The sequence below is a fragment of the Heterodontus francisci genome, chromosome 30 (genome assembly GCF_036365525.1).
Source record: "Heterodontus francisci isolate sHetFra1 chromosome 30, sHetFra1.hap1, whole genome shotgun sequence".
In the NCBI taxonomy this organism is placed as follows: domain Eukaryota; kingdom Metazoa; phylum Chordata; class Chondrichthyes; order Heterodontiformes; family Heterodontidae; genus Heterodontus; species Heterodontus francisci.
The window spans coordinates 3,727,076-3,750,990 of record NC_090400.1 but is presented as its reverse complement, the minus strand read 5'-3'; the positions used below and the strand labels follow the sequence as shown (position 1 = coordinate 3,750,990).

Sequence of the window (23,915 nt, the reverse complement as noted above, 5' to 3'; positions counted from 1 at the left end):
GTAGAATCGGGCAGAGTCAGCATGGATTTATGAAAGGGAAATCATACTTGACAAATCTACTAGAATTCTTCGAGGATGTAACTAGTAGAGTTGATGAGGGGGAGCCAGTGGATGTGGTTTATTTGGGCTTTCAGAAGGCTTTCGACAAAGTCCCACAGAAGAGATTAGTGTGTAAAATTAAAGCGCATGGGATTGGGGGTAGTGCATTGCAACGGATAGAAAATTGGTTGGCGGACAGGAAACAAAGAGTAGGGATAAATGGGTCTTTTTCCGAATGGCAGGTAGTGACTCGTGGGGTACCGCAGGGATTGATGCTTGGACCCCAGCTATTCACAATATACATTCATGATTTAGATGAGGGAACTAAATGTAATATCTCCAAATTTGCAGATAACACAAAACTGGGTGGGAGGGTGAGTTGTGAGGAGGATGCAGAGAGGCTTCAGGGTGATTTGACAAGTTGAGTGAGTGGGCTAATGCATGGCAGATGCAGTATAATGTGAACAGATGTGAGGTTATCCACTTTGGTAGCAAAAACAGGAGGGCAGATTATCTGAATGGCTATAAACTGAGAGAGGGGAATATGCAGCGAGACCTGGGTGTTCTCATACACAAGTCGCTGAAGGTAAACATGCAGGTCCAACAGGTGGTAAAAAAGGCAAATGGTACGTTGGCCTTCATAGCGAGAGGATTCGAGTACAGGAGCAGGGATGTCTTGCTGCAATTATACAGGGCCTTGGTGAGGCCACACCTGGAATACTGTGTGCAGTTTTGGTCTCCTTATCTGAGGAAGGATGTTCTTGCTATAGAGGGAGTGCAGCGAAGGTTTACCAAACTAATTCCTGGGATGGCGGGATTGACACATGAGGAGAGATTGAGTCGGTTAGGATTATATTTGCTGGAGTTCAGAAGTGTGAGGGGGTATCTCATAGAAACCTATAAAATTCAAACAGGAGTTAAAAAGGTAGATGCAGGAAGGACGTTCTCGATGGTGGGGGAGTCCAGAACCAGGGGTCATTGTCTAAGGATACGGGGTAAACCTTTCAGGACTGAGATGCGGAGAAATTTCTTCTCCCAGAGAGTGGTGAACCTGTGGAATTCGCTACCACAGAAAGCAGTTGAGGTCAAAACATTGTATGTTTTCAAGAAAGACTTAGATATAGCTCTTGGGTCTAAAGGGATCAAATGATATGCGGGGAAAGCGGGATCAAGCTACTGAGTTGAATGATCAGCCATGATCATAATGAATGGCGGAGCAGGCTCGAAGGGCCAAATGGCCTACTCCTGCTCCTATTTTCTATGTTTCTATGTTTACTCTATGGAACCACCTCACTAAAGCCCTCTGTCTCACATCTCTCCCTCATCCCTTGAAAAACCTTTGATAAACTGTTGTTTGATGTTAAAAGTTATCAGTCTCAATCTTTGCATCACCTGATACGGATTCTTGATCTAACTTACACTCACACCTTGATTTAACATTCAGGTCCTGGCACAAATAAACAGCTTTCTGAAAATGTTTGTTTCAGACACTAGAATATTTAATTGGTTGCATTCTTACCAAAGAGGGCTGTAGCTTCTTTGATGGGTTCTGGAATCTTCTCCATGTTGTTCAGATCTGCTCCCTGATGTGAATGAGAAATCAGAATTTACAGCAAGTTCAGGAGTAAGACACTGGTTAGGTCATATACCCTTGGGAACTATTATAGGAAGAATATTGGAGCCACAGAAGATTCAATGAAACACCAGGTAAAGTCATGACAAAATGCTCAAAAGCTGGCTTTTCCCCATTGGAACATTGAAGGTTAGGGGAGGGGGAAATAGGTTTTTAAGAATACATTTTTTAAGAGAATAAATAGTGCAAGAATCTTTCCATTGGTTAATGAATCAGTAACAAGGCACACAGAATGAGGATTATCAATGGAAGGGTGAACTGATGTAAGAAATGTTTTCACACAGATGGTTGTTAGCACATGGAACACTTCACCGCAAGCGGTTACTGAGGCAAAGACAATAGCCTTTGATATAAAATTGGATATCAGGGGTGCAGGGTCTGAAGTGGGTGCTGAACCATTCACCATACGGTGAGATCCAGGAGATTTTAACATCTCCTGACACTGACTCCCATCTGAAGTCAGTGGAATGCATTTTATGACATCAGAATGTGTAACATTCAAAAGATAAGTTTCTACAATTGACTTTCTTTAAACATAGAATAATAGATTGATACAACACAGGAGGTGGCCATTCTGTCCATCGTGTCTGTGAGGCATTTTGGTAGGGCTATCTAATTAATCCCACTCCCCAGCTCGTTCAGATACACCTACAAATTTTTTCCTTTCAAATATTCATCCAATTCTCTTCTGAATGTTAGTACTGAATCTGCTTCCACCAGCCTTTGGGCAGTATATTCCAGATTGCTATCACTCGCTGTGTAAAAAAATTGTTCCCTCTGGTTCTTTTGCCAAGCACCTTGAATCTGTGTCCCCTGGTTACTGTTCCTTATCCCATTCAAAACAATTTTTTAAAATTTACACTATCACAACAATTTGTATTCAGACAGCGCCTTCAATGTAATAAAATGTCCCAAGGCGCTTCACAGGAGCGTTATAAATCAAAACTTGACACTGAACCACTTAAGGAAATATTAAGGCAGATGACCAAAAGCTTGGTAAAAGACGTGGGTTTTAAGGAGTGTCTTAAAGGGGAAAAGAGAGGTAGAGAAGTGCAGAGCTTTAAGGAGGGTATCCCAGAACTGAAGGCCTAGACAACTGAAGGCACAGCCACCAATGATGAAGCAATTAAAGTTGAGGATGTTCAAGAGGCCAGAATTAGATATGTGCAGATATCTCAGAGGGTTGTGAGGCTGGACAGCATTACAGAGGTAGGGAGGGAAAGAGTCCATGGAGGGATTTGGAAACAAGGATGAGAATTTTAAAATCGAGCTATTGCTCAACCGGGAGCCAATGTAGGTCAGCGAGGACAGGGGCAATGGATGAACAGGACTTAGGACACAGACAGCAGAGTTTTGGAATGACCTCAGGTTTACAGAGGGTAGAATGTGGGAGACTGGCCAGCAGTGGGTTAAAATAGTCCAGTTTAGAGGAAACAAAGGCATGGATGTGGGTTTCAGCAGCAGATGAGCTGAGACAGGGGTAGAATAGAAAAAGTGGAAATGTAGTCAAAAGCTCATCTCAGGATCAAAAATGACAATGGGGTTGCAAACAGTCTCGTCCAGCCTCAGACAATCGCCAGGGAGAACGATGCAATTGGCAGCTAGGGAATAGAGTTTGTTGTAGGGACTGAAGACAATGGCTTTGTTCTTTCCAATATTTAATAGGAGGAAATTTCTGCTCATCCAGTGCTGGAAGTGGAACAAGCAGACTGATAATTTAACAACAATGGAGGAATCGGGAGAGGTGGTGGTGAGGTAGAGCTGGGTATCATCAGCCTACATGTGAAAACTAACACTGTTTTTGGATGTTATCATCAAAACCCATCATGATTTTGAACACCTCTACCAAATCTCCTGTTAACCTACTTTGTTCTAAAGAGGGTAATCCCAACTCCTCCAATCTCTCTATGCAAGTCCCTTATCCTTGGTACCATTCTAGTAAATCTCTTTTGCACCTCTTCAAGGCCTTGACATCCTTTCTAAAGTACGGTGCCCAGAATTGAACACAATACTCCAGCTGAGGCCTAACCAGTGTTTTATAAAGGTTTAACATAACAACCCTACATTTGTACTCTATTCCTCTACTAAGTCAAGCCTTCAGCCAATTCGATTCACTCTATGTGATATCAAGAAACAGCTGAGTACACGGAATACAGGGAAGACTACGGGCCACGACAACAACCTGGCTGTAGTGCCGACTTGTGCTCCAGAACTAGCCGTGCCCCTGGCCAAGCTGTTCCAGTACAGCTACTACACTGGCATCTAACTCACAATGTGGAAAATTGTGCAGGACAAATCCAATCCGGCCAATTACCACCTCAATCATCAGCAAAGTGATGGAAGGTATAGTTGACAGTACTATCAAGCAGCACATACTCACCAATAACCTGTTCACTGATGTTCAGTTTGGGTTCCGCCAAGCCCATTCAGCTCCAGACCTCATTACAGTCTTGATAGAAACATGGGCAAAAGAGCTGAATTCCAAAGGTGAGCTGAGAGTGACTGCTGTTGACACCAAGGCAGCATTTAACCGGATATGGCATCAAGAAACTCTAGAAAAACTGAAGCCAATGGCAAACAGAAGGAAAATTCTCTACTTGTTGGAGTCATGCTTAGAACAAAGGAAGATGGTTGTGGTTGTTGGAGGCCAATCATCTCAGTCCCAGGACACTACTGCATAATTCCTCAAGGTAGTGTTCTAGGCCCAACCATCTTCAGCTACTTCATTAATGACCTTCCCACCATTATGAGGTCAGACAGGGGACGTTTTTGATGATTGTACAATGTTCAGTTCCATTTGCAACTCCTCAGGTAATGTAGTAAGGCCTGGATAACATCCAGGCTTTGGCTGATAAGTGGCAAGTAACATGCGTGCCACACAAGTGCCAGGCAACGACAAGAGAGAATCTACCCACCTCCATTTGACTCAACAGCATTACCATCCCTAATCCCCCACCATCTTGGGGGTCACCACTGACCAACCACATAAATACTGTGGCTACAAGAGCAAGTCAGAGGCTTGGAATTCTGCAGCGAGGAACTCAACTCCTGACTCCACAAAGCCTGCCCGCCATCTAAAAGTCATAAGTGTGATGGAGTACTCACCACTTGCATAAATGAGTGCAGCTCCAACAACATTCAAGAATCTCGATACCATCCAGGACAAAGCTGCCTGTTTGATTGGCACTCCAAACACCACCTTAAACTATCACTGTCTCCATCAATGACACACAGTGGCAGCAGTGTGTACCATCTACAACACACAGTGCGGCAACTCACCAAAGCTCCTTCGACAGCGCCCTCCAAATCCACAATCTATACCATCTCGAAGAACAAGGGTGGCAGGAGCATGTGAACACCACCACCTGCAAGTTCCCCTCCAAGTCACACACCACCCTAACTTGGAAATATATCACTGTTCCTTCACTGTTGCGGGGTCAAAATCCTGGAACTCCCTCCCTTACAGCACTGTGGGTATACCTACACCACATGGATTGCTGCGGTTCAGAAGGCTGCAGCAGCTCCCACCACCTTCCTAAGGGCAATTAGGAATGGGCAACAAATGCTGGCCTAGTTAGTGATGCTCACATCTCATGAATGAATAAAAAAATGTATTCCATTAGCTTTTTTTATAAGCCTTCTCAATTTGTCTTGCCACCTTCAAACATTTGTGTACATACACCCACAGGTCTCTCTGTTCCAGCACCCACTTTAAAATTGTGCCATTTAGTTTATATTGCCTCTCGTCATTCTTCCTATTAAAATGAATCACTTCCCATTTCTCTGCATCAAATTTCATCTGCCATGTGTCTGCTCACTTCACAAATCTATATCGTCCTGAAGTTTGTTGCTATCCTCCACATTGCTTATGACATTACGGCCAGGATTTTATCCGGGTAACAGGAGACTCGACGTCCGGAAAAAGCGATGCTGAGAACCCCGTGTTGCCTCTTCTGTGGGAAGCCCACCGAATCTAATGACAATTAGGCACTTAAGTGGACAGTGGCGGGCCTTCCACGAGATCAACGACCCTGGTGACAGAAGTCCCATCCTCTGAGAGCTGGTGGCAGCTCTTTAACTGATCAGCACCACCGCAGAGGCGGGGGCTGATGCTGATGGAGCACATAGCTGAGGCCCAGGAGCGCCGCTGGACACAGGCCACAGGAAGGTCAGGATAGAAGAGGCCTCGCAGGGTGGGGGTCGCGGGGGAGGCGGATGTAGGGGGGGTCAGTAGCAAAGGCAGGGGGGTAGCACTCAGCGAGCACCCCCCCACCTTTCCTGATGCCAAGTCCCTCGCTCAGGCACTATGTGCCTTTTAACGAGGGACACCCACCACCCTCAGAGCTAGCAAGCAACCTGCATGGTTTTCCTGCCATGCTTTCTGTGCGGCGACAAGGCCGCTCATCATGCCGCTAATTGTGGCAGCTGCGGGATGAGACCCTTAATTGGGCATTAATCGCTCAGTTAAGGGTCTGAGTTGACGGCGGGATGGGAAGGCCATTCACAGGCCTTTCCACCCCAGACTTAATTTTGGTGTAGGTGGGAAGGTGGTGGGGTCCCGCCACCATCCTCCCACCCGATTATATGCTCTCCCAGCTCCAAACCCACCACGGATTTCATGCCATCTGCAAACTTTGAAATTATGTCCTGTCTACCCATGTCCAGGTCATTAAAATATATCAGCAATAGCAGTGGTCCAAATACTGACCCCCCCCCCCGGTGACATCACTGTATATTTCCATCCAGTCAGAAAAATTTAACATTCACCACTACTCTCTGCTTTCTGTCCCTTAGCTAATTTTGTACCCGTGCTGCCAATGTCTCTTTAATCCCATAGGCTTTAATTTTTCTATTATGTGGTATTTTGTCAAATGCCGTTATGCTATGCTTGCTGTGCATAAACAACAGTTTGATGGCTTCAAACTAATTTTTCATAACATCAAGATAAAGGCTGCTTTAGAATCGAAGGTGGCATATGATCCGTGTGTATCTGTAGGCCTCTAAACGTTGACACTGGATTTAAGCTCATTTTATGGTGTTTTTACATATTGGTGTATGCACAAGAAATTCCAGCCTATGTTTGATATATTTTGGCATAATAGCAATCAGAGTCAAAGCGGAGGATTTTTAAAAACATTTGTTCATGGCATGTGAGCATCGCAGGTAAGGCCAGCATTTATTGTCCATCCCTGATTTCCCTTGAGGTGGTGATGGTGAGTCACCTTTTTGAGCCGCTGCAGTCCGTGTGGTGTAGGTACACCCACATTGCTGTTATAAGGGAATTCCAGGATTTTGACCCAGCACAAGGAAGGAGCAGCGGGCAACATATTTCCAAGTCAGGGTGGCTTGTAACTAGGAGGAGAACTTGCAGGTGGTGGTGTTCCCATATTCCTGCTGCCCCTGTTCTTCTAGGTGGTAGAGGTCGTTGGTTTGGAAGGTGCTGTTGAAGGAGACTTGGTGAGTTGCTGCAGTTGATCTTGTATATGATACACACTGCTGCCACTGTGCGCGGCAGTGGAGGGAGTAAATGTTGAAGGTGGTGGATGGGGTGCCAATCAAGTGGGCTGCTTTGTCCTGGATGGTGTTGAGCTTCTTGAGTGTTGTTGGAGCTGCACCCATCCAGGCAACAACAACCATCACATATATTCTTTTGCGCCTTTAACCGGAGCATTATAAAACAAAACAATGACACAGCCAGGAGATATTAGGTCAGATGACCAAAAATTTGGTCAAAGAGGCAAGTTTAAGGAGTGTCTTAAAGGAGGAAAGCGAGATAGAGAGCTGGACAGGTGTAGGGAGAGAATTCCAGAGGTGAGGGCCGAGGCAACTGAAGATGTGGCCGCAATGATGTGGCAATTAAAATCGAGGATGCTCAAGAGGCCAAAACTAGAAGAGCGTCAAAATCTCAGAGGGTTGTGGGGCTGGAGGAGATCACAGAGATAGGGAGGGGCGAGGGCATGTCGGAATTGGAAACAAGGAGGAGAATTTTAAAACAAAAGCAAAATATTGCGGAAACTGGAAATCCGAAATAAAAACAGAAAATGCTGGAAATACTCAGCAGGTCTGGCAGCATCTGTGGAGAGAGAAACAGAGGTAACATAGAGGGGGTGGAACACCCACCTCCGATGACGTAGAGGGGGAGGGTGCTTTGTCCCCGGCAAAGGCGTCTGGCACCATTTTAAAGGACTTCAAGCCCTGCAGTTTAATTTAAATGTTTAATTGCTGAAAATAGAGACATGTTGTCGAAGCTTTGCATCTTGCACTCATCAGTGCAATACGCAAGAATAACCAATGTAAAGGAAAACAACAACTTATACTGCATGAGAAGAGAGTGCTGATTGGTTGGCAAATGAACTCTGATTGGTAGAGGTGTTGCCATGGAGAATGTGCTAGTTTATGATTAACTGCCAAGGTGCAATCAGCACTCTCTTCTCCTGCAGTATAAGTTGTTGTTTTCCCTTACATTGGTTATTCTTGCGTATTGTCCTGATGAATGCAAGATGAAAAGTTTCGGCAACATGTCACTATTTTCAGCAATTCTCAAATTCTATACTACCAAATGATTATTTAAATGTTTAAAGTGACAGGTGGGAAAAAAATTAAAGTGGAAACTTTATCAGTTTAAATGCCCCCCAACAACAGCCCCAACGAATAATCAATATCTAAATAGCTCTTTATAGCCAAAAAAAAAATTATATTCTGATTGCGCCCCCTCCTCCAACTTTCTCCACTTTACCCTTCAACCCCTTCCCAGCATCCCCTCCACCAATCACGTACGTTTTTGCCATTCCACCCCCTCAGATCTGAAAAATTCACTCCTCCCCCCCCCCCCCCCACCAGTGTTATGCCTCGGATCTCCGAATGGAGATCCGAAGGAGTGGGACCTCTGGCAACTGGCCGGAATATCGGTGTGGGACGGCCGTCGCTACAAGGTAAGTCATTATTCATTCATTCTAATGTAACTAACATATTTAAATAAAGTCTCCATCGCCGTGTGGTTGGGAGGCTGCCATGAGGCTTTGCCACCACCGGTAAAATATGGCAAGGTCTTCCCGGCGTCAAGGCCCGTGCCGTGTCTCTCCCAAAAGGATTTTCCAGGCCCTCCCCAGCAATAACCGCTGACGTTGGGGAGGTTTATAAAATTCAGCCCAATTTTCAGATTGATGACCCTTCATCAGAACTGGGAAAAGTTACAAATGTAATCGGTTTTAAGTAGGCCAAGCTTTCGGACAGCAGCTGTTCTTTATTCTGCCATTCACACCTCCTCTGGATACAAATTTTATCTCTCTACTTGTCCCATTATTACTTTCATTGGCACTGTCCCACCAACTCTTTTGTCATTTAAAGTCTCCTGTCTTATGCCTCAACACATACCTTCCCTGTTGTTCTTTTACACCCTCCCCATTTGACCTACTTAAAACTCATTACATTTCTAACTTCTCCCAGTTCTGATGAAGGGTCATTGACCTCAAACATTAACTGTTTGTCTCTCCACAGATGCTGCCTGACCTGCTGAGTATTTTCAGCATTTTATGCGAAAATTTTAAAATCAAGGCGTTGCTTGACCAGCAGCCAATGTAGGTCAGCGAGCACAGGGGTGATAGGTGAATGGGGCTCAGGACTGAAATTTATAGTCCTGCCGCTGCAATTGGCGGTGGGTGAAAAAAATGGCAGCCTGCCGCTGTGATATTAAGCACAGCGGCTCATTAGCATGCCTGGGTCGCGCCGTCCCCCTCCCCGCCCCCCCATGACATGGAGGGGGCGGGCTTGGCGCCGCCGTGAATGGCGTCAGCTGACAGGTCAGCAGGTGCTGCCGCCGTATTTAAACGGCAGCCAGCCCTGCATTCATTACAATTCTGCATTAAACTGTGCTTCTGCAACTGAATACTGAAGAATCTGCCCATAAATCTCTTCAGACCAAGGTCCCTGCAACTTTGTTGAGATGGCAGAGGCTCAATCCATGGTGGCCCCACGGTTTAGCGATGCCTCTCTGTTCCGTCTCCTCCAGGCTGTACGGGCAAGGTGGGAGGCCCTTTTCCCCAGCGATGGTAAGAAGAGATCCTCCCGCCTGACCAAACAAGCCTGGGTGGAGATAGCAGAGGAGGTCAGTAGCCATGGGACCATCCGCTGTGACTGAGTCCAGTGCTGCAAGAGGGTGAACAATCTCTTGCACTCCACAAAGGTAAGTGGCACTTTGTTGCATGGCTCCGTTGAACCTGGGTGTCTCCACACAGGGAGGCACATGTGTACCACTACCATGCCAAAGGCAGGGAAGTTGGGCAGGGAGGAATGATGCTACATGAATGACTGCATGTAGGAAAGAACTCACCCTGGACTGCTGCTCAGAGCATAGTACCTACATGACAGGCTCACTCAGTAGTACAGACTGAGCTTCCCCCACCTTTGGGTCCAGCACCCCTGTTGTGATATGTGTCATGTTGATGCTTAGCAAAGTTCAATATCTGCCTCCTTGTTCCTCCAGGTTTAGAGGGCCCACAATACGCGTGAGGCAACTAGGACTGGTGGAGGTGTTCCAAACGTACATCCGCTTACGCAGGCTGAGGAGGCGGCCATGGAAATATCAGCCATCCATGTGGAACGTTCCGTTGTGGAAGTGGAGCTCAGGGTCCTGGCTGAACAGACAGCCATTTGATATACACAATGATTACTTGGAAAATCTTATTGTTGGAGACACTGCTGTCATAATCATTACAGGTGCAACATAAAGGCTGATGGTGTGTTCGTCACATTGTATCTTGCAGGTCGACACTCCAGATCCGACCTGCAGGCCATGGATTCCTCCCGCACCTTGGAGGAAGAGACATCCTCAGAGGACGCAGAGTCCCATGACACTCCCGCACCTTCCACCAACACAGATACACTCACCTCGGTGGGAATCCGTTGACATTAGAGTGAGGGTCACGAGCTGGTGAGAGCACTGCACACGCCCCCGAGGAGCTGATTGAGGCTGAGATAGCCGAGGCCCCTGACAGTCAGAGGGCTGTGGGCATCCAGGCCCATGCTGAGCACCAGGCTGATGATGACCCTCTGTTGTCGACAGCACAGGGCATGCTGGAGCTGCAGCAACAATCATGGCAACATCTGGCGGAGATGCCACAGGCTACGCTTAGCCTTGAGCGGACGATGTGGGAGTCCATCCAGGCCATAACAGCTGCCATGTCCCAGACAATTGAGCACATGGCTTCATCCATGGAGAGGACTGCGGCCCGATTCCAGTAATTCACACTGACTTGCAATCTCTCACCTCAGCCATGAAATGCACGCAGCAGTGGCAAGGCGAGTAAGGGACCGGGGCATGGAGACTGTCCCTGCCCCTGGTACTTCCCGGGAGAGCAGTGAGGTTCATACGAGCCTTGAGAGGGAGGATGCGAGCCTGTGCGCCATATCTGGGGTTCCCTCCTCAAGGCGATTCCAGTGTGGACACTGGCCCCTCTGCCTGTGAGTCAAGCTCCAGCAGCCGCGACAGCTGAGGAGGATTCCCCCAGCCACCTGGGGCCCTCCAGGCCTCGTGCACACAGAAGACGACCGCCAAAGTCATCCACAGCCAAAGGGCATTCTGACCAGCAGCCTTCCTCCAGTCAGGCTGCTAGGGCAGAAGTGGCACTGCGAAGGAGCACCTGCAAACGTCTTAAAAAAACATCCTGACACAAACGGATCTGCACAGGTGACACTGCAAAATAATGTAAACTCACTAAATGTTTTTCATTGTTTTTACTGTGTGAATGACATGTGCCAGAATGTACCGATCGTGTCTCCTCCCATTACATCACTGGCCTGTCAGAACTGCCAATGAATGGAATAACATCATTGCCATGACAGTATTACTCATGTGCCACTCCACAGATGCACTAACATGGACAATGGCTCAGTCTGCTGCTGCCAGTAATGGTGGAGACAAAGATGTCGCAGATGCGGACTGCTGCACAACAGGTGAATGAGGGTGGTATGTGGTGTGTAGAGCACATGGTGGACTTCAGGGTCTGGAGAAGCTTTGATCAATAAGACGTTATCATGCATCCCTTGCTCGCTGCTCACCCTGCATGTGCGGCCTGGATGCACTCTGTCTTCCCATGCACATTTCCTGCTGCAAGCCTTATCATTCGAGGAGTCCTGCTCATATCTCTCCTCATTCTGCAAGGCCTCCCCCCCCTATTGAGTGCAAAGCTGTGCAGAGCACAGCAAACAGCTATGATACGAGCTACCCTTTCTAGTGCATACTGCAGGGCCCCACCCGATCTATCCAGGCAGTGGAAGTGTACCTTCAACATGCCGATCACCTGCTCAATGGTGGCTCTTGTCACGCCATGGCAGGCATTGTATCTCCCCTCTGCATCAGTGGGGTTGCTCACCGCTGTCAGGAGCCGTGCCTGCAAGGGGTAGCCCTCGTTTCCAAGAAGCCATCCCTTGATATGAGCCAGTTCAGGGAACAGCAAAGGCACCTGGGACTGGGGGAGGATGAAGGAGTCATGGCAGCTGCCTGCAAAGCGGGCACAGACTTGCATAAAGCGCTTTTGTTGAGTGAGTGGAAACCCTTTCGGTTGAGGTATGCAGTTGGTCACCCGGCAGGAGCCTTGATGGCCACATTGCACCTGTGGAAATCCTGCGATGGAGCCAAATCTGCTGGCCCTCTGGTCCTTACTCTCAGGGTCCGTTCTGAGGTGGACATAGTCACCGACCCTCTGGTACAGGGCATCGGTGATCTCGCTGATGCAGCAGTGCGCTGATGCAGCAGTGCACTGCTGACTGTGTGACCCCACATAGGTTGTTGATGGGTCCATGAAATGATGCAGAGGTGCAGAGGTTAAGAGCCACTGTCACTTTGAGGGACACAGGCATAGGATGTCCACTGAAGCCCATCAGCTGCAGATCAACGTTGAGCAGGGCGCAGAGATGTGTCACCGTCTCTCTCGACATCCGCAGTCGCCTCTGAGACTGGCACTCAGACATCTGCAGGTACGTCATGTGGGACCTGTAGATGTGCGGTGATCCGTAGTGGTGAATTTGCCTTGGGGGCAGTTGCTGCTCACGACTGGAGGCTTCCAAGTTGGATGCACCAGCCTCTTGGTTCTGCCTCCAGCGGATATGGCTCCTCACGGCAAGCGGATCAATGAATACAGAGCGTATCCATCCCCCTATCAATGTTGCAGTTAAACTCTGTTCCTTCAGTACTTCAAAGGCACCTAACTGGGCAAAGAATGATGTTGATTGGTACATCAGGTACTTTCATACATCAACTATATGGTGTGGCATGGTATTGCCCATCTTAGCTTCCATTAAGAGTGGGGCAGCATGACCACATTCAGATTGTTGCAGTTGCATGGACTAGCCCACCAGCCGCACTACCTTTAACCCCCGACCATTTGTGACCCCCCCCCACCCGACACAAAGGATTCCTGGAGTGCTATTGCTCTTTCACTCCCACAAACATTCAAGGGTGCAGTGTGACCCCCTTTACGGAGGGAGGGTATGCGGTGCCTCTGTACACGAATGCAGTGTTGCGCCCCCTCTAATACCATCCCCCTCCCACCTCCCTAAACGAATGCAGAGTTGTGCCCCCGGTAATATCATCCCCTCCCACCTCCCTACATGGCTGCAGAGTTGAGACCCCATTAATACCATCCCCTGCCACTTCTGTACACACGAATGTAGAGTTGAGGTCCGTCTCGCAACACTAACTTTTACAGGCTCCGAGCACTTCAGCCTCTGTTCCGCCAGCTTTCATCATTCGGGAACGGGAAGGCACATAAGAGACGCCCATTTAGCTGAATATTCGAAGGTGTATGAGAACTTGCAGAGGGATGCATAATGCAGCAAGGTAAGTATCTCTTTGCATATTTATATTGGGCTCCCGTTGCTGAGTGGCGGGGCGGGGGGACCACCGCCAGCAATATTGGGCTGGTCCTTCCCAGTGTCGGGGTGCATGGCAGCCCCCTCTCGGAAGCATTTTCTGGCCCCCCTCGCTGCGGCCCCCGACAATCAGGGGGGGGGGGTCTGCAAAATTCAGCCCTCAGTGTGAGTTAAGATACAGGCAGCAGAGTTTTGGATGACTTCAACTTTCTAAGTTGAAATAGGGACACAGTCGGACGATATTACGGAGGTGGAAATAGGTGGGCTTATTGATGGCGCAAATATGAAGTTGGAAGCTCATAACGGGGTCATATGTGACACCAAGGTTGCGAACAGACTGGCTTAATCTCAGACTGTTGCCAGGGAGAGAGATGGAGTCGGTAGCTAGGGATCAGAGTTTGAAGCAGGGACCGAAAACAATGGCTTCAGTCTTTCCAATTATTTAAGTGGAGGAAAAGTGGCGAGTGTTCCATTACACTCTTGACTTGTGCTTTGTAGATAGTGGAGAGTCAGGAGGTGAATTACCCGGTGGAGAATTCCCAGCCTCTGACCTAAAGTAGCCACAGTATTTATGTTAAGTTTCTGGTCAGTAGTAACCCCCAGGATGTTGATGGTGGGTGGTCAGGGTGGGGGGCCAGGGGATGTAAGCGATGAGAATGCATTTGAATGTCAAGGGGAGATGATTAGATTCTCTCTTGTTGGAGATGGTCATAGCCTGGCACTTGTGGACCATGGTGTCATCAGTACCCCTGGATGCCATCACATGAATTGTCTGCACACATGGAAAAAGGGTTTTGTACCTCAGCGTCAGGGCGTTGAAGGGAGGACATTGATTGGATGGTGCTGAGGTCCTGTTCCAGCTTTATGATCAGCTCCTTCTGTCCTGCTGTGGTCTTCATGGCCTCAGTGAACTGCATCTGCAACTCAGCACAGTGAGCTGTAGTAACACATCAGCAACACAAATCATTAGTACAAATCGTGCTGGAAATCTGAAAGAAGCTTCACAACATTCTCAAAATCTATTAGCAGGTCAGTCAGCAGCTTAAAGAGAACAGTATGGAAGTTTCACAAAGTGAAATGATCAGTGTAAGGAAAGTCTTGAAAGTGGGGAAAAAACATTAACAACAAAGCAAGCAGAAGAAATTACAACTGATGAGGAAATAAACATCAGGAAGAAAAAGAAAATCATGCAAGAATAAAGGGCCCCTGGCGACAGAAACAAGGGTTAGATTACATGTCAATACAGCGGGAAAGTTAAAGGAGTTCTTTAGTTCAAAATGTATAGTGATAATAGTAGCTTGGAGCAGATACAAAGGCAGAGTGAGGGATGGAACAACTGTACCAGTAACTGGATAATTAAATAAGATCCAAGTAAATATAACACCTGGGCCAGATGGGATTCATAAAGACCTCTTGGATGTGCTAGGAGTACCAGTGGCAGAGACAGAAAATGGGACTACAACAAACGATTGGAGAATTCTTAACTAAAAAAAATGGAAAATGCAGGGATCCGTTAACTACAGACCAGTTAGTCTGACAGCAGTACCAGGAACAATCTTTGAATCAATCATAAAGGTGAGGAAGTGGACCACTTGGAGAGATTTAAACTAATTGTAAAGAGCAAACATGGAATTACAAACAGGAGGTCATGCCAAAGAATAGGGTATTTTGATAAAATGACAAAAGATGCCAATAAGGAAAAGATGATGTGATAAACTTGGATTTGAGTACAGCTTTTGATAAGGTACAAAACTAAGTCATCAAATCAGCAGACATGTTATTGGCTTTATTCAATGTGCTAAGATGGACTGAAAATGGTCTGACAGGAGACAGGGTGTGTGTGAATGGGAAGTGGGTATTGGGAGGCATGACATGCATGACATGGTGTTGGCATTATTACTCATCAACAATCTCATCCAAACTTTGCAAATGGCACTAAAATAGGAGAAATTGTTAATCTGGTGAAAAATGGAAATGCACCACAAGAGCATCAAGACTGTTTGAGATGTGGACAGTCTATTGGAAAATGGATTTAATATGCAAGGAATGGTCAAGAGATTACATAATTAATGGGAAATTACTGAGAGACATATCAGGAACAGGATCTTGGGTCCAACAGCAGTCAAAAAAACTAATGGAATATTGGATTACATAAGAGGAGGAATGCAGCACAGATCAGAGAATGTGGAAAGCTCTACCTGAAAAAGTGGTGGAAGCTGATTCCGTAATTACTTGAGGACGAGGATCTTACAGGGATATGGCCCAAAAGTGGGGATGTGGGTCTCAGTACAACTGCTCTTTCAAAGAGGCAGCACAGGCACAACAGGCTGAATGGCCTCCTGTGCTGTATGATTCTATGATAGTGTTGGTCAGGCCCATTTGGAGTGGTGTGCATAGTTTTGGAACTCACACTACAGAAAGGACGGAATTGAGCTGGAAAAAGAACAGTGAAGAGTTACTATGATGGCGAGAGGGCTGGAGAATAAAACACATTCAAAGATTTGGGAGAAGGTTGAGGGGACAATAATAAGGTTCAGTGATGTAAATCAGTCAGATCTGTCTGTAGTGGCAAAAGATGGCAGACTAGGTGGATGAATTAAAGGCGAGAAGACAAAGACTTAGGTAGTAATCAACAAAACATACTTTATTGACAGGTTGGATGGCTACTGGAACAAATTGTAGAGGAAAGTAGCTTACATTTCTTTCAGGTTAGGAGAAACACATGATCAGATCAACAGGAAGGTGGAGTAAATGGACCTGTGGTCTCTCTTCCTGCTTGAGATTTCTGAATTGACCTTTCTTTCCTCTTAGATGCTGACTGACCTGCTGTGCATTTCTAAATGTTTTATAACAGGGATCATTAAGCATGTCCTCTTTACAATGAGATTTGTATTGAACTGGAAACTGTATCCCTTTTATTTCAGTAAGGAAATAAGGTAACAATGAAAGATTGAAAACACTGCTGTGTTTATGTTGGTTAAATAAAGTGCAAATAGGAGAACCAGTGCACCATTTATACACCAATTCAGCTACTGCAGCCAACAGTATGTGAGCAAGTGTCCACATTCTACCTTGTGACAGTCACAACTCAGTTTCCTTACTTGATGTTCTTACAAAGGCCATTACGTACTCAAAAAGTTAAAAAAGACAGTCAATTTTAGAGTTTCTTTCGTCAGCCAGGTTGTTCAGTAATTGCTGTGTTCCTTGCCTTTGTCTTGAATTATTAATTATGTATTAACATCTGGGCAGACCAACCAAAAATGTGCACTTCTTTTAGTGGAAATAATTAATAATTCATAACAGAATTTTCCAGACCTAGACTGCAGTAATGTGACGCTTGCTTTTCCCAATACTAATATCTGACAGATCAAATAATACGATTTTAAATCCATATAACTGTTCTGTGCGATTTGCAGTCACCTTGTTGAATTCTTCCTTTCATTGGCTAGATTAAAAAGCAAACTGACATTTCCAAATCACGGTTTTCTTCACTGATTCAATGCAAAGAATGAGGAAAATACAATGAAATGATTCTTCAAATTGTGAAATATTAAAACTTGGCAAAAATTTAAATCACCCAAGGAACTAAATTTGGAAAAGATGGGGAACCATTAAATTAATATCGCACAGATTCAGGGTTATGAAAAGAAAAATCAATCTCACCTCAGTCGACAAAAAGGGATACAGTCACTTCCATGATTAATATAACAGTTATTTGAGTCAACAATAATTTTCTATACACTTAACGTGCTATAAAATATAATAATTCAGAAACTCCTTAAACATGGTATACAGACTGGGTAATAGAACACTCACAGCAGACCCTGTCGGAATACCTTCCCATGGCATATTTTGCTCATGGCTAACCTTATATATATTTACCCATTTTTAATCATGAGAAGACATTTTATCATTTATACTTTCACTTGTTATTTCTGCAGCTGATTACCTGAAATTACAATCCTGAAATTCAAGGCAGATATCACATTTTCTAAATAGGATTAAGGAGCTTTGGCCCACTTTCAGCAATAAAAGCTCCAGTTCATGATTGGCAGCACAAACCTTTTTATTTATGACTTTAATAATATAAGTATATGAGGGTGTAGGTCTTTATACGTCACTCTTCTAAATAAGACTCAAACTAGCTGAAGAAAATAACATTAAAAGTGTAAATGCAGACTCGAAATTGAAGGTAAAGCAGAGTGAGGGTCTTGTCAGTGGGCAGCAGCAGATGCGCTGTGGGAAGCACCAACCGCCTTTCTAAGAAGCATCATTTCTTGCTTTTGATCCACTGCAGAATAAAACAATGAAAGAGTAAGACATCAAATATAAAAAAGTAATAGTATTCCTACAATTTTACTAAACACCACTGCAACTTAGAATAAAACAGTCACAGAGCAAAACATGAGGTAAAGTAAAAGGGTTACGCTTCCCTACAAGTTAAATGCATCTGATGAGTTCAACACCATTGAACAAGGGGGTTATAAAAATTGGTTGAGATCACCTACTGATGCAATGCGCCTCATCATGGGCACCAATTAGAACTGGTCTGAATTTGTTTCAAAAAGTGGGACAAGGATGATTAATTAACGGAAAACATGACAACCCATTTAAATCTGCAGAATCAGGAGTTAACACCTATCCCTAGATCCGTTTCATGGCAAATGTGCAGCTAGTGTTTTAAATATCAGTACTTGCATCCAACATTCTCCTGGCTCATTACAGGCATTGTGATTTCTCAGCCTTTTAGAAATAGCCACAATTAAGGAACATTTCAGCAACACAAATCACTGATTCTCTTTATTGAAAAACATCTACATCTCAAAGGTTCTGATCATGATTACGAGGCTGCAATTTTCTATACTGCTGGATTTCATCAGTAAGCAACTAACAGCCATGAGTTACTCTCACTGTAATTGCAGCAATACCTAAATTCCACATTCAGCTGTTATCAGGTAAATGCAGGAAATCAATGGTTCAATCTTCAATGCCACATTGTGAACACAATGCTATATTTCCGCAGAATACACTTCAAGTTGCCTGTTAGGTGTGTATTGAGGCAGGCCAAGATACAAAACAATTGTTTTCAAATATTAACTGATACAAAGACAAGCAGCAGTGAAGGAAAACATGGCAGAAGGAAGGTCACACCAATCTAAAAATCTTCTGCATCATCAATCCTCCGCCAGCTACATGTGGATTTCAACTGAGTTTTTAGGCCTAAATTGCAAATACAATAAGATGAGCCTTTTATTTGCGAGTCAAAATAACTGTTGTGATCCCCTGAATGTGATCACTATTCCCTTGTTCGAGGAAAGACAGCTTTCATGTTTCATAAAGTTATTGTTATTGATGTTATGTCACTGCAATACGTTTATGGTTATACCATCAATGAAAGGACGTGACATGATAAATGACAAAGTGCTTAATGCATTAATTCTATTTAGAATTGAGATTTACCAGAGGATTAAACTAAACGAAGGGGACATGCTGAGCTTCGCTGTCAGTGGATGTTTGATATGTGATAAGTAGTAGGCTTCTCCAAGTCTAGATATTCCCCCCAAAAAAACTAGTATTTTAACAAGAATAGCAAAGTCTGCTGGTGAATGTAAAGCAGTAAATCACTTCCTAATTCAGGAGGCTTTGATAAACTCCTCTTGTGGAATATAGCATCATCAAAATGTTTGAACAAAATTATGGCCCTGTAGTTCAGAGTCATCAACAGCTTGCATATACATAGTGCCTTTAATGTGGAAAAACATTCCAAGGCACTTCACAGGAGAGCTAGCAAACAAAATTTGACACCGAGCCACAGGAGGCGATATTAAGACAGAGACCAAAAGCTTGGTCAGAGGTAGGTTTTAAGGAGCACCTTAAAGGAGGCGAAGAGACGGGCAAGGACACGGAGGAATTTGAAAATAAGGATGAGAATTTTAAAATCAAGGCATTGCTCAACCAGGAGCCAGGGTAGGTCAGCAAGCACTGGACAACCTCAAGTTTAGGGAGGGTACAAAGTGGGAGACTGTCCAGGAGTGCATTGGAATAGCCAAGTCTAAATGTAACAAAAACATGGATAAGGGTTTCAGCAGCTGAGTTTTTGTCCTATACTTATCCCTTGCTTAGCAGAATTTCAATTTCAATTGGAAAAATAACTGGGACCACTTCAGGGGCAGGAGGGACCTGTTCAAGGTCGATGTGCTGCACCTGAACAGAGCTAAGACCAATGTTCTCACAGGAATGTTATATAGTGTTGTGGGGCAGGGTTTAAACTAATTTGGCAGTGGAAAGGGAACCAAGATGAAACTTCAGAGAAAAGAAACAAGGTGCATACAGGACTGGGAAAGACCAACAGCATTAGAATAAAGAGTAGCCCAGAAAGAGGAGAGATCAGGCAGGGGAGCAATGTGAAACATGTAAAAAAGGTGTTCAAAATTATGAGCTGTTTTGATAGACAAGCCTAAACTATTTACACTGGTAGTTGGGTTGGTAACCAGAGGACAGATTTAAAGTAATTGACAGAAGAATCAGAGATGAGATAAGATGAGGAGAACTTTTGCAAGTTGCTTTGATCTGGAATGCACTGTCTGAAAGGAATGGTGGAAGCAGATGAATAGGAAAAACTGGCAGAGCTATGAGGAAAGGGCAGGAAGTGAGATTAATTGCATAGCTCTTTCAAAGAACTGTTATAGGCATGATGAGCCGAGTGGCCTCCTTCTGTGCTGTAAAACTCAGATTCTAACTGCACTGACAAAGAAAATGAGGCAAAGTCAGAATGTAATGCAATGAATAGTGCCAGCAAGACTAGCTGCAATAGAATCAGGATTGTCAGATCTAATGCATGATTATTCTGATGTGTGTAACATTTCCACTTTATCATCAAGTAATTGAATGCCCTACAGATTCATCTCAACAAACTTAACTCTCAAACGAGAGAAGGGATTTTTTCCCCCACTTGCTTTAGGTTCATAACTTTGCAACAGTGACTGATATTTTCTGTTCCTACTGTACTTTCCTTGCAGTCACAGTACGAAAAACAGTTGGTGGACTGTCAAATGATATCTCACACCCATTATTAGACACTCTGCCTAAATACAGAAGACAGAAAAAAACGGGTAGAGAGAGATGGAAGTAATGTCCTGAGCTCTGGGGTTTGTTGCTCTTTAGAGATGACCATAGCTCCCCTACGTCGTTCTGGCAATTGTTTGAAGTGCCTCACATAGAAAGTGGACCAAACCAAGGGCAAATGTTACACTGTGGTCTTACTCTGGTTTAGGTTCTGTTGCTTACAATTCATTCACATGTAATCCTTAACAGTTATCACTGCAAATAAAATTCTCTTGCCCCTCGGCCTGACATCAACACTGGAAACTTTGGAATGGTTACACTCTGGCAACTAGAAATTTAACTAGCAGGAGCTACCTCTCAACCTTCGCCTGCCCAGAAAGGGAGTTTGAATGCTGGTCTACTGGCTTTGCCATGTACTGCTCAGTGTGACTAGACAGGACCACTGGGTGAATTCTGTGGGTACAGTCTACAATCTACAGAGCTATGGAAATCCAGTCTCTGAACTGTCATTAACAGAGTTACAAAACTGTTTCATTACTCACTGAGCTGCTAAATTGTTCGAGTAAAAGGCCCAGTGGCAGAATAATGGAACAATGTTGCCCTAAGACAATTTGATTTCAGCAAATAAAAACCTGCTGTTTACAAACATTTGACAGGAATTTCAGCACTCAAAAATAAGCAGGTCGGGTTAGATCTTCAAATTTTAAAAACCTGAAACCCGACCTCAACCCACCCACTTTGGGGTTTACTTGAGGCGGGACAAGAGGGCAGCCAACCCTGCCTAGGAGGTGGGTTGGCAATTTAATTATTTTAATGAGGTTGTCAGCCTCTGATTTAGATTGTTTTGCAAGTTCAACTTTGAACTGCCAGGGAACCCGGCAGCTAAACTGCAGGGAGGACAGCTTTGCGGGTAAGTTAAGTGCCTTTATAGCATTGCTTGTGGGCCAGGAGCAGGAATGCTCCCCCCCGCCACCCTCCCCATAAAAAGACCCCTGGCATTATGGATCAGACCTAACTGCTCCTGTGGCCTGATCCGGAGTCCTCCCCACCTGACCGGAAGCCAATCCTGTCAATCAGGCTGAGTTCCAGGTAGGGGAACCTGTAAACGACAAAAGATGCACACACAGGAATTAAAACTCCACCTCTTGCAAGGAAACCAGGACTTCCGGGTTTCCCCTCCAAAACTCTGTCCGCAAGTGAGAATAACCTAACAGGGGGAGGAGCTAAGCTTTCGATTGGTGTCATACATGAACTTGAACCACTTAATGATGTCCCACATGTATAATAGAAAAATGTTCTATTCTCTATTTATGCCTTTACTCTGACAAGCAGAAAGCCTGCAGTGAAGCAAGTCAATGCAGAAACACATTACACAGCATGGAGTCATGGAACATAGACTCAAACATGGTTAAGTTATCAGGTGAGACATTTGGGAAGACAATTTGGAACCAAAATGCCTTGTACCTCACCAGTGACATCTGAAGGGTAATGAAGTGGGTGTCTATGAGCAAGGCACCTGGCCACTCTTCTCACTGGGAAACCGAATGAGTTTGAGGGACAGAAACAATGAACAAAAGAGACTCTACAGTATGACCTACCGTAGCACACTGTTAATATATGGACTGATAAATACACAGATTTCTCGTTCCAGCATTCCAAATACTGTTCATAGTATATAAACATTAGATAATGGGTAAATCTGTATAATAAATGTTTGTTCTCCCTACGTTGTTACACTTTAAAAGTACTTGGCTGTGAAATGCTTTAGGATGTCCTGACGTTGTGAAGGTGCTACGTGAATGCAAGTTCCTTCTATTTCTCCTTAATGTCTGTTAGCAACTGGATTTGAAAGGAGCAGTACTGCTATATCACTAATGCAGAAAAGCAGCTGTTTAAATGGCACTAGAACTTCTTGTATGCTATTGTTAATTAAAACTAGAATGTTAGTGAAGTTCACAAGCTCCCCCACCCCTGGCTGTGTGAAGACCATTACATGAGAACTTAGGGTACATTACTGCCTGAATGACTGGTTTAATGCTACTTTCTATCCACTGCAAAAGGCTGCATTCCTAATGTCCACAAGGTAGTTCATAAGTGGCTGCCACACTGTGTTCGACTTAATGCAATGTGCAACACTAGATTCCAAATAAAAGTAATAAAATGCTCCTACCTATCACTGCTATACAATAGGTTTGTGTGCTGGAATAGCAGACCTCAGACTATGTAAGGGGTACATCCATTCTTGGTCTCCAGGGATACGGGGTAACTGCATTATGAGAGACATGAATATAAAGGATGTATGGTACAGAGTACTGTAACCTCAATTTTTGGAAGCTGCATTGTGAAAAAGAGAATTTTGACTCTCAGAATCAAACAGTTCGACAATATTCAAGAGCATATTCAGACACGATTGAATGCTAGACTTATAATTAAATGGAACCATCAGAAGTTAAACAGACACAAAGTATAATTTTAAATCTCATTTGATGACTGTGTCATTGATTACAATTATTTTGCTGTGCAGTCACAACACTTGAAGCTGGTGGTTTGATCATTTCACAGGAGTTTCCTGGGGAGCTGGATTTTTATTCTGAGGTATTTCTGGCACAGAGTAGATCTGGATTTGAAACACGAATAAACAGCAAAACCTACCCTCCCTCCACAGGTGAAGGACATTAAATCAGACAGGACAAGACTAAACACAAATCTACAAATGCAACTGCAAACAGTAAATTCTACTGGAGGATTATAGGCTTCAATGTGCTAATGATGTTTAAGACTCAAAGGATTGAGTGCATAAATAATAGAATGTTATCGTTTATTGCGAGGGGAATTGAATACAAAAGTACGGAGTTTATGCTTTGGCTATACAGGGCATTGGTGAGACCACATCTGGAATACTGTGTATAGTACTGGTCTCCTTATTTAATGAAGGATGCAAATGCATTAGAGGCTGTACAGAGAAAGTTTATTAGACTAACACCTGGAATGGGCGGGCTGTCTTTCGAGGAAAGATTGGACAGGCTAGGCTTATATCCACTGGAATTTAGAAGAGTAAGAGGCAACTTGATTGAAACAAGATCCTGAGGGATCTTGACAGGGTGGATGTGGAAAGGATGTTTCCCCTTGTGGGAGAATCTAGAACTAGGGGTCACTGTTTAAAAATAAGGGGTCACCCATTTACAACAGAGATGAGGAGAAATGTTTTCTCTCAGATGGTCGTGAGTCTTTGGAATTCTCTTCCTTAAAAGGCAGTGGAAGCAGAGTCTTTGAATATTTTTAAGGCAGAGGTAGGTAGATTCTTGATAAG

At 44.6% G+C, this 23,915-nt stretch overlaps 1 protein-coding gene across 2 annotated transcripts in view; it reads right to left on the bottom strand.

The window, feature by feature from the left end:
* The window catches only part of LOC137346547 (protein CASP-like), a 734,295-nt gene that overhangs the window by 62,882 nt on the left and 647,498 nt on the right, over nt 1-23,915 (bottom strand). For both annotated transcript variants that reach the window (XM_068010032.1, XM_068010031.1), the window contains 2 exons: nt 14,341-14,477; nt 1,559-1,622 (listed from right to left, as the gene is read on the bottom strand). In XM_068010032.1, coding sequence (XP_067866133.1) covers nt 1,559-1,622; nt 14,341-14,477 — 201 coding nt within the window. The remainder of the gene's footprint in view (nt 1-1,558; nt 1,623-14,340; nt 14,478-23,915) is intronic.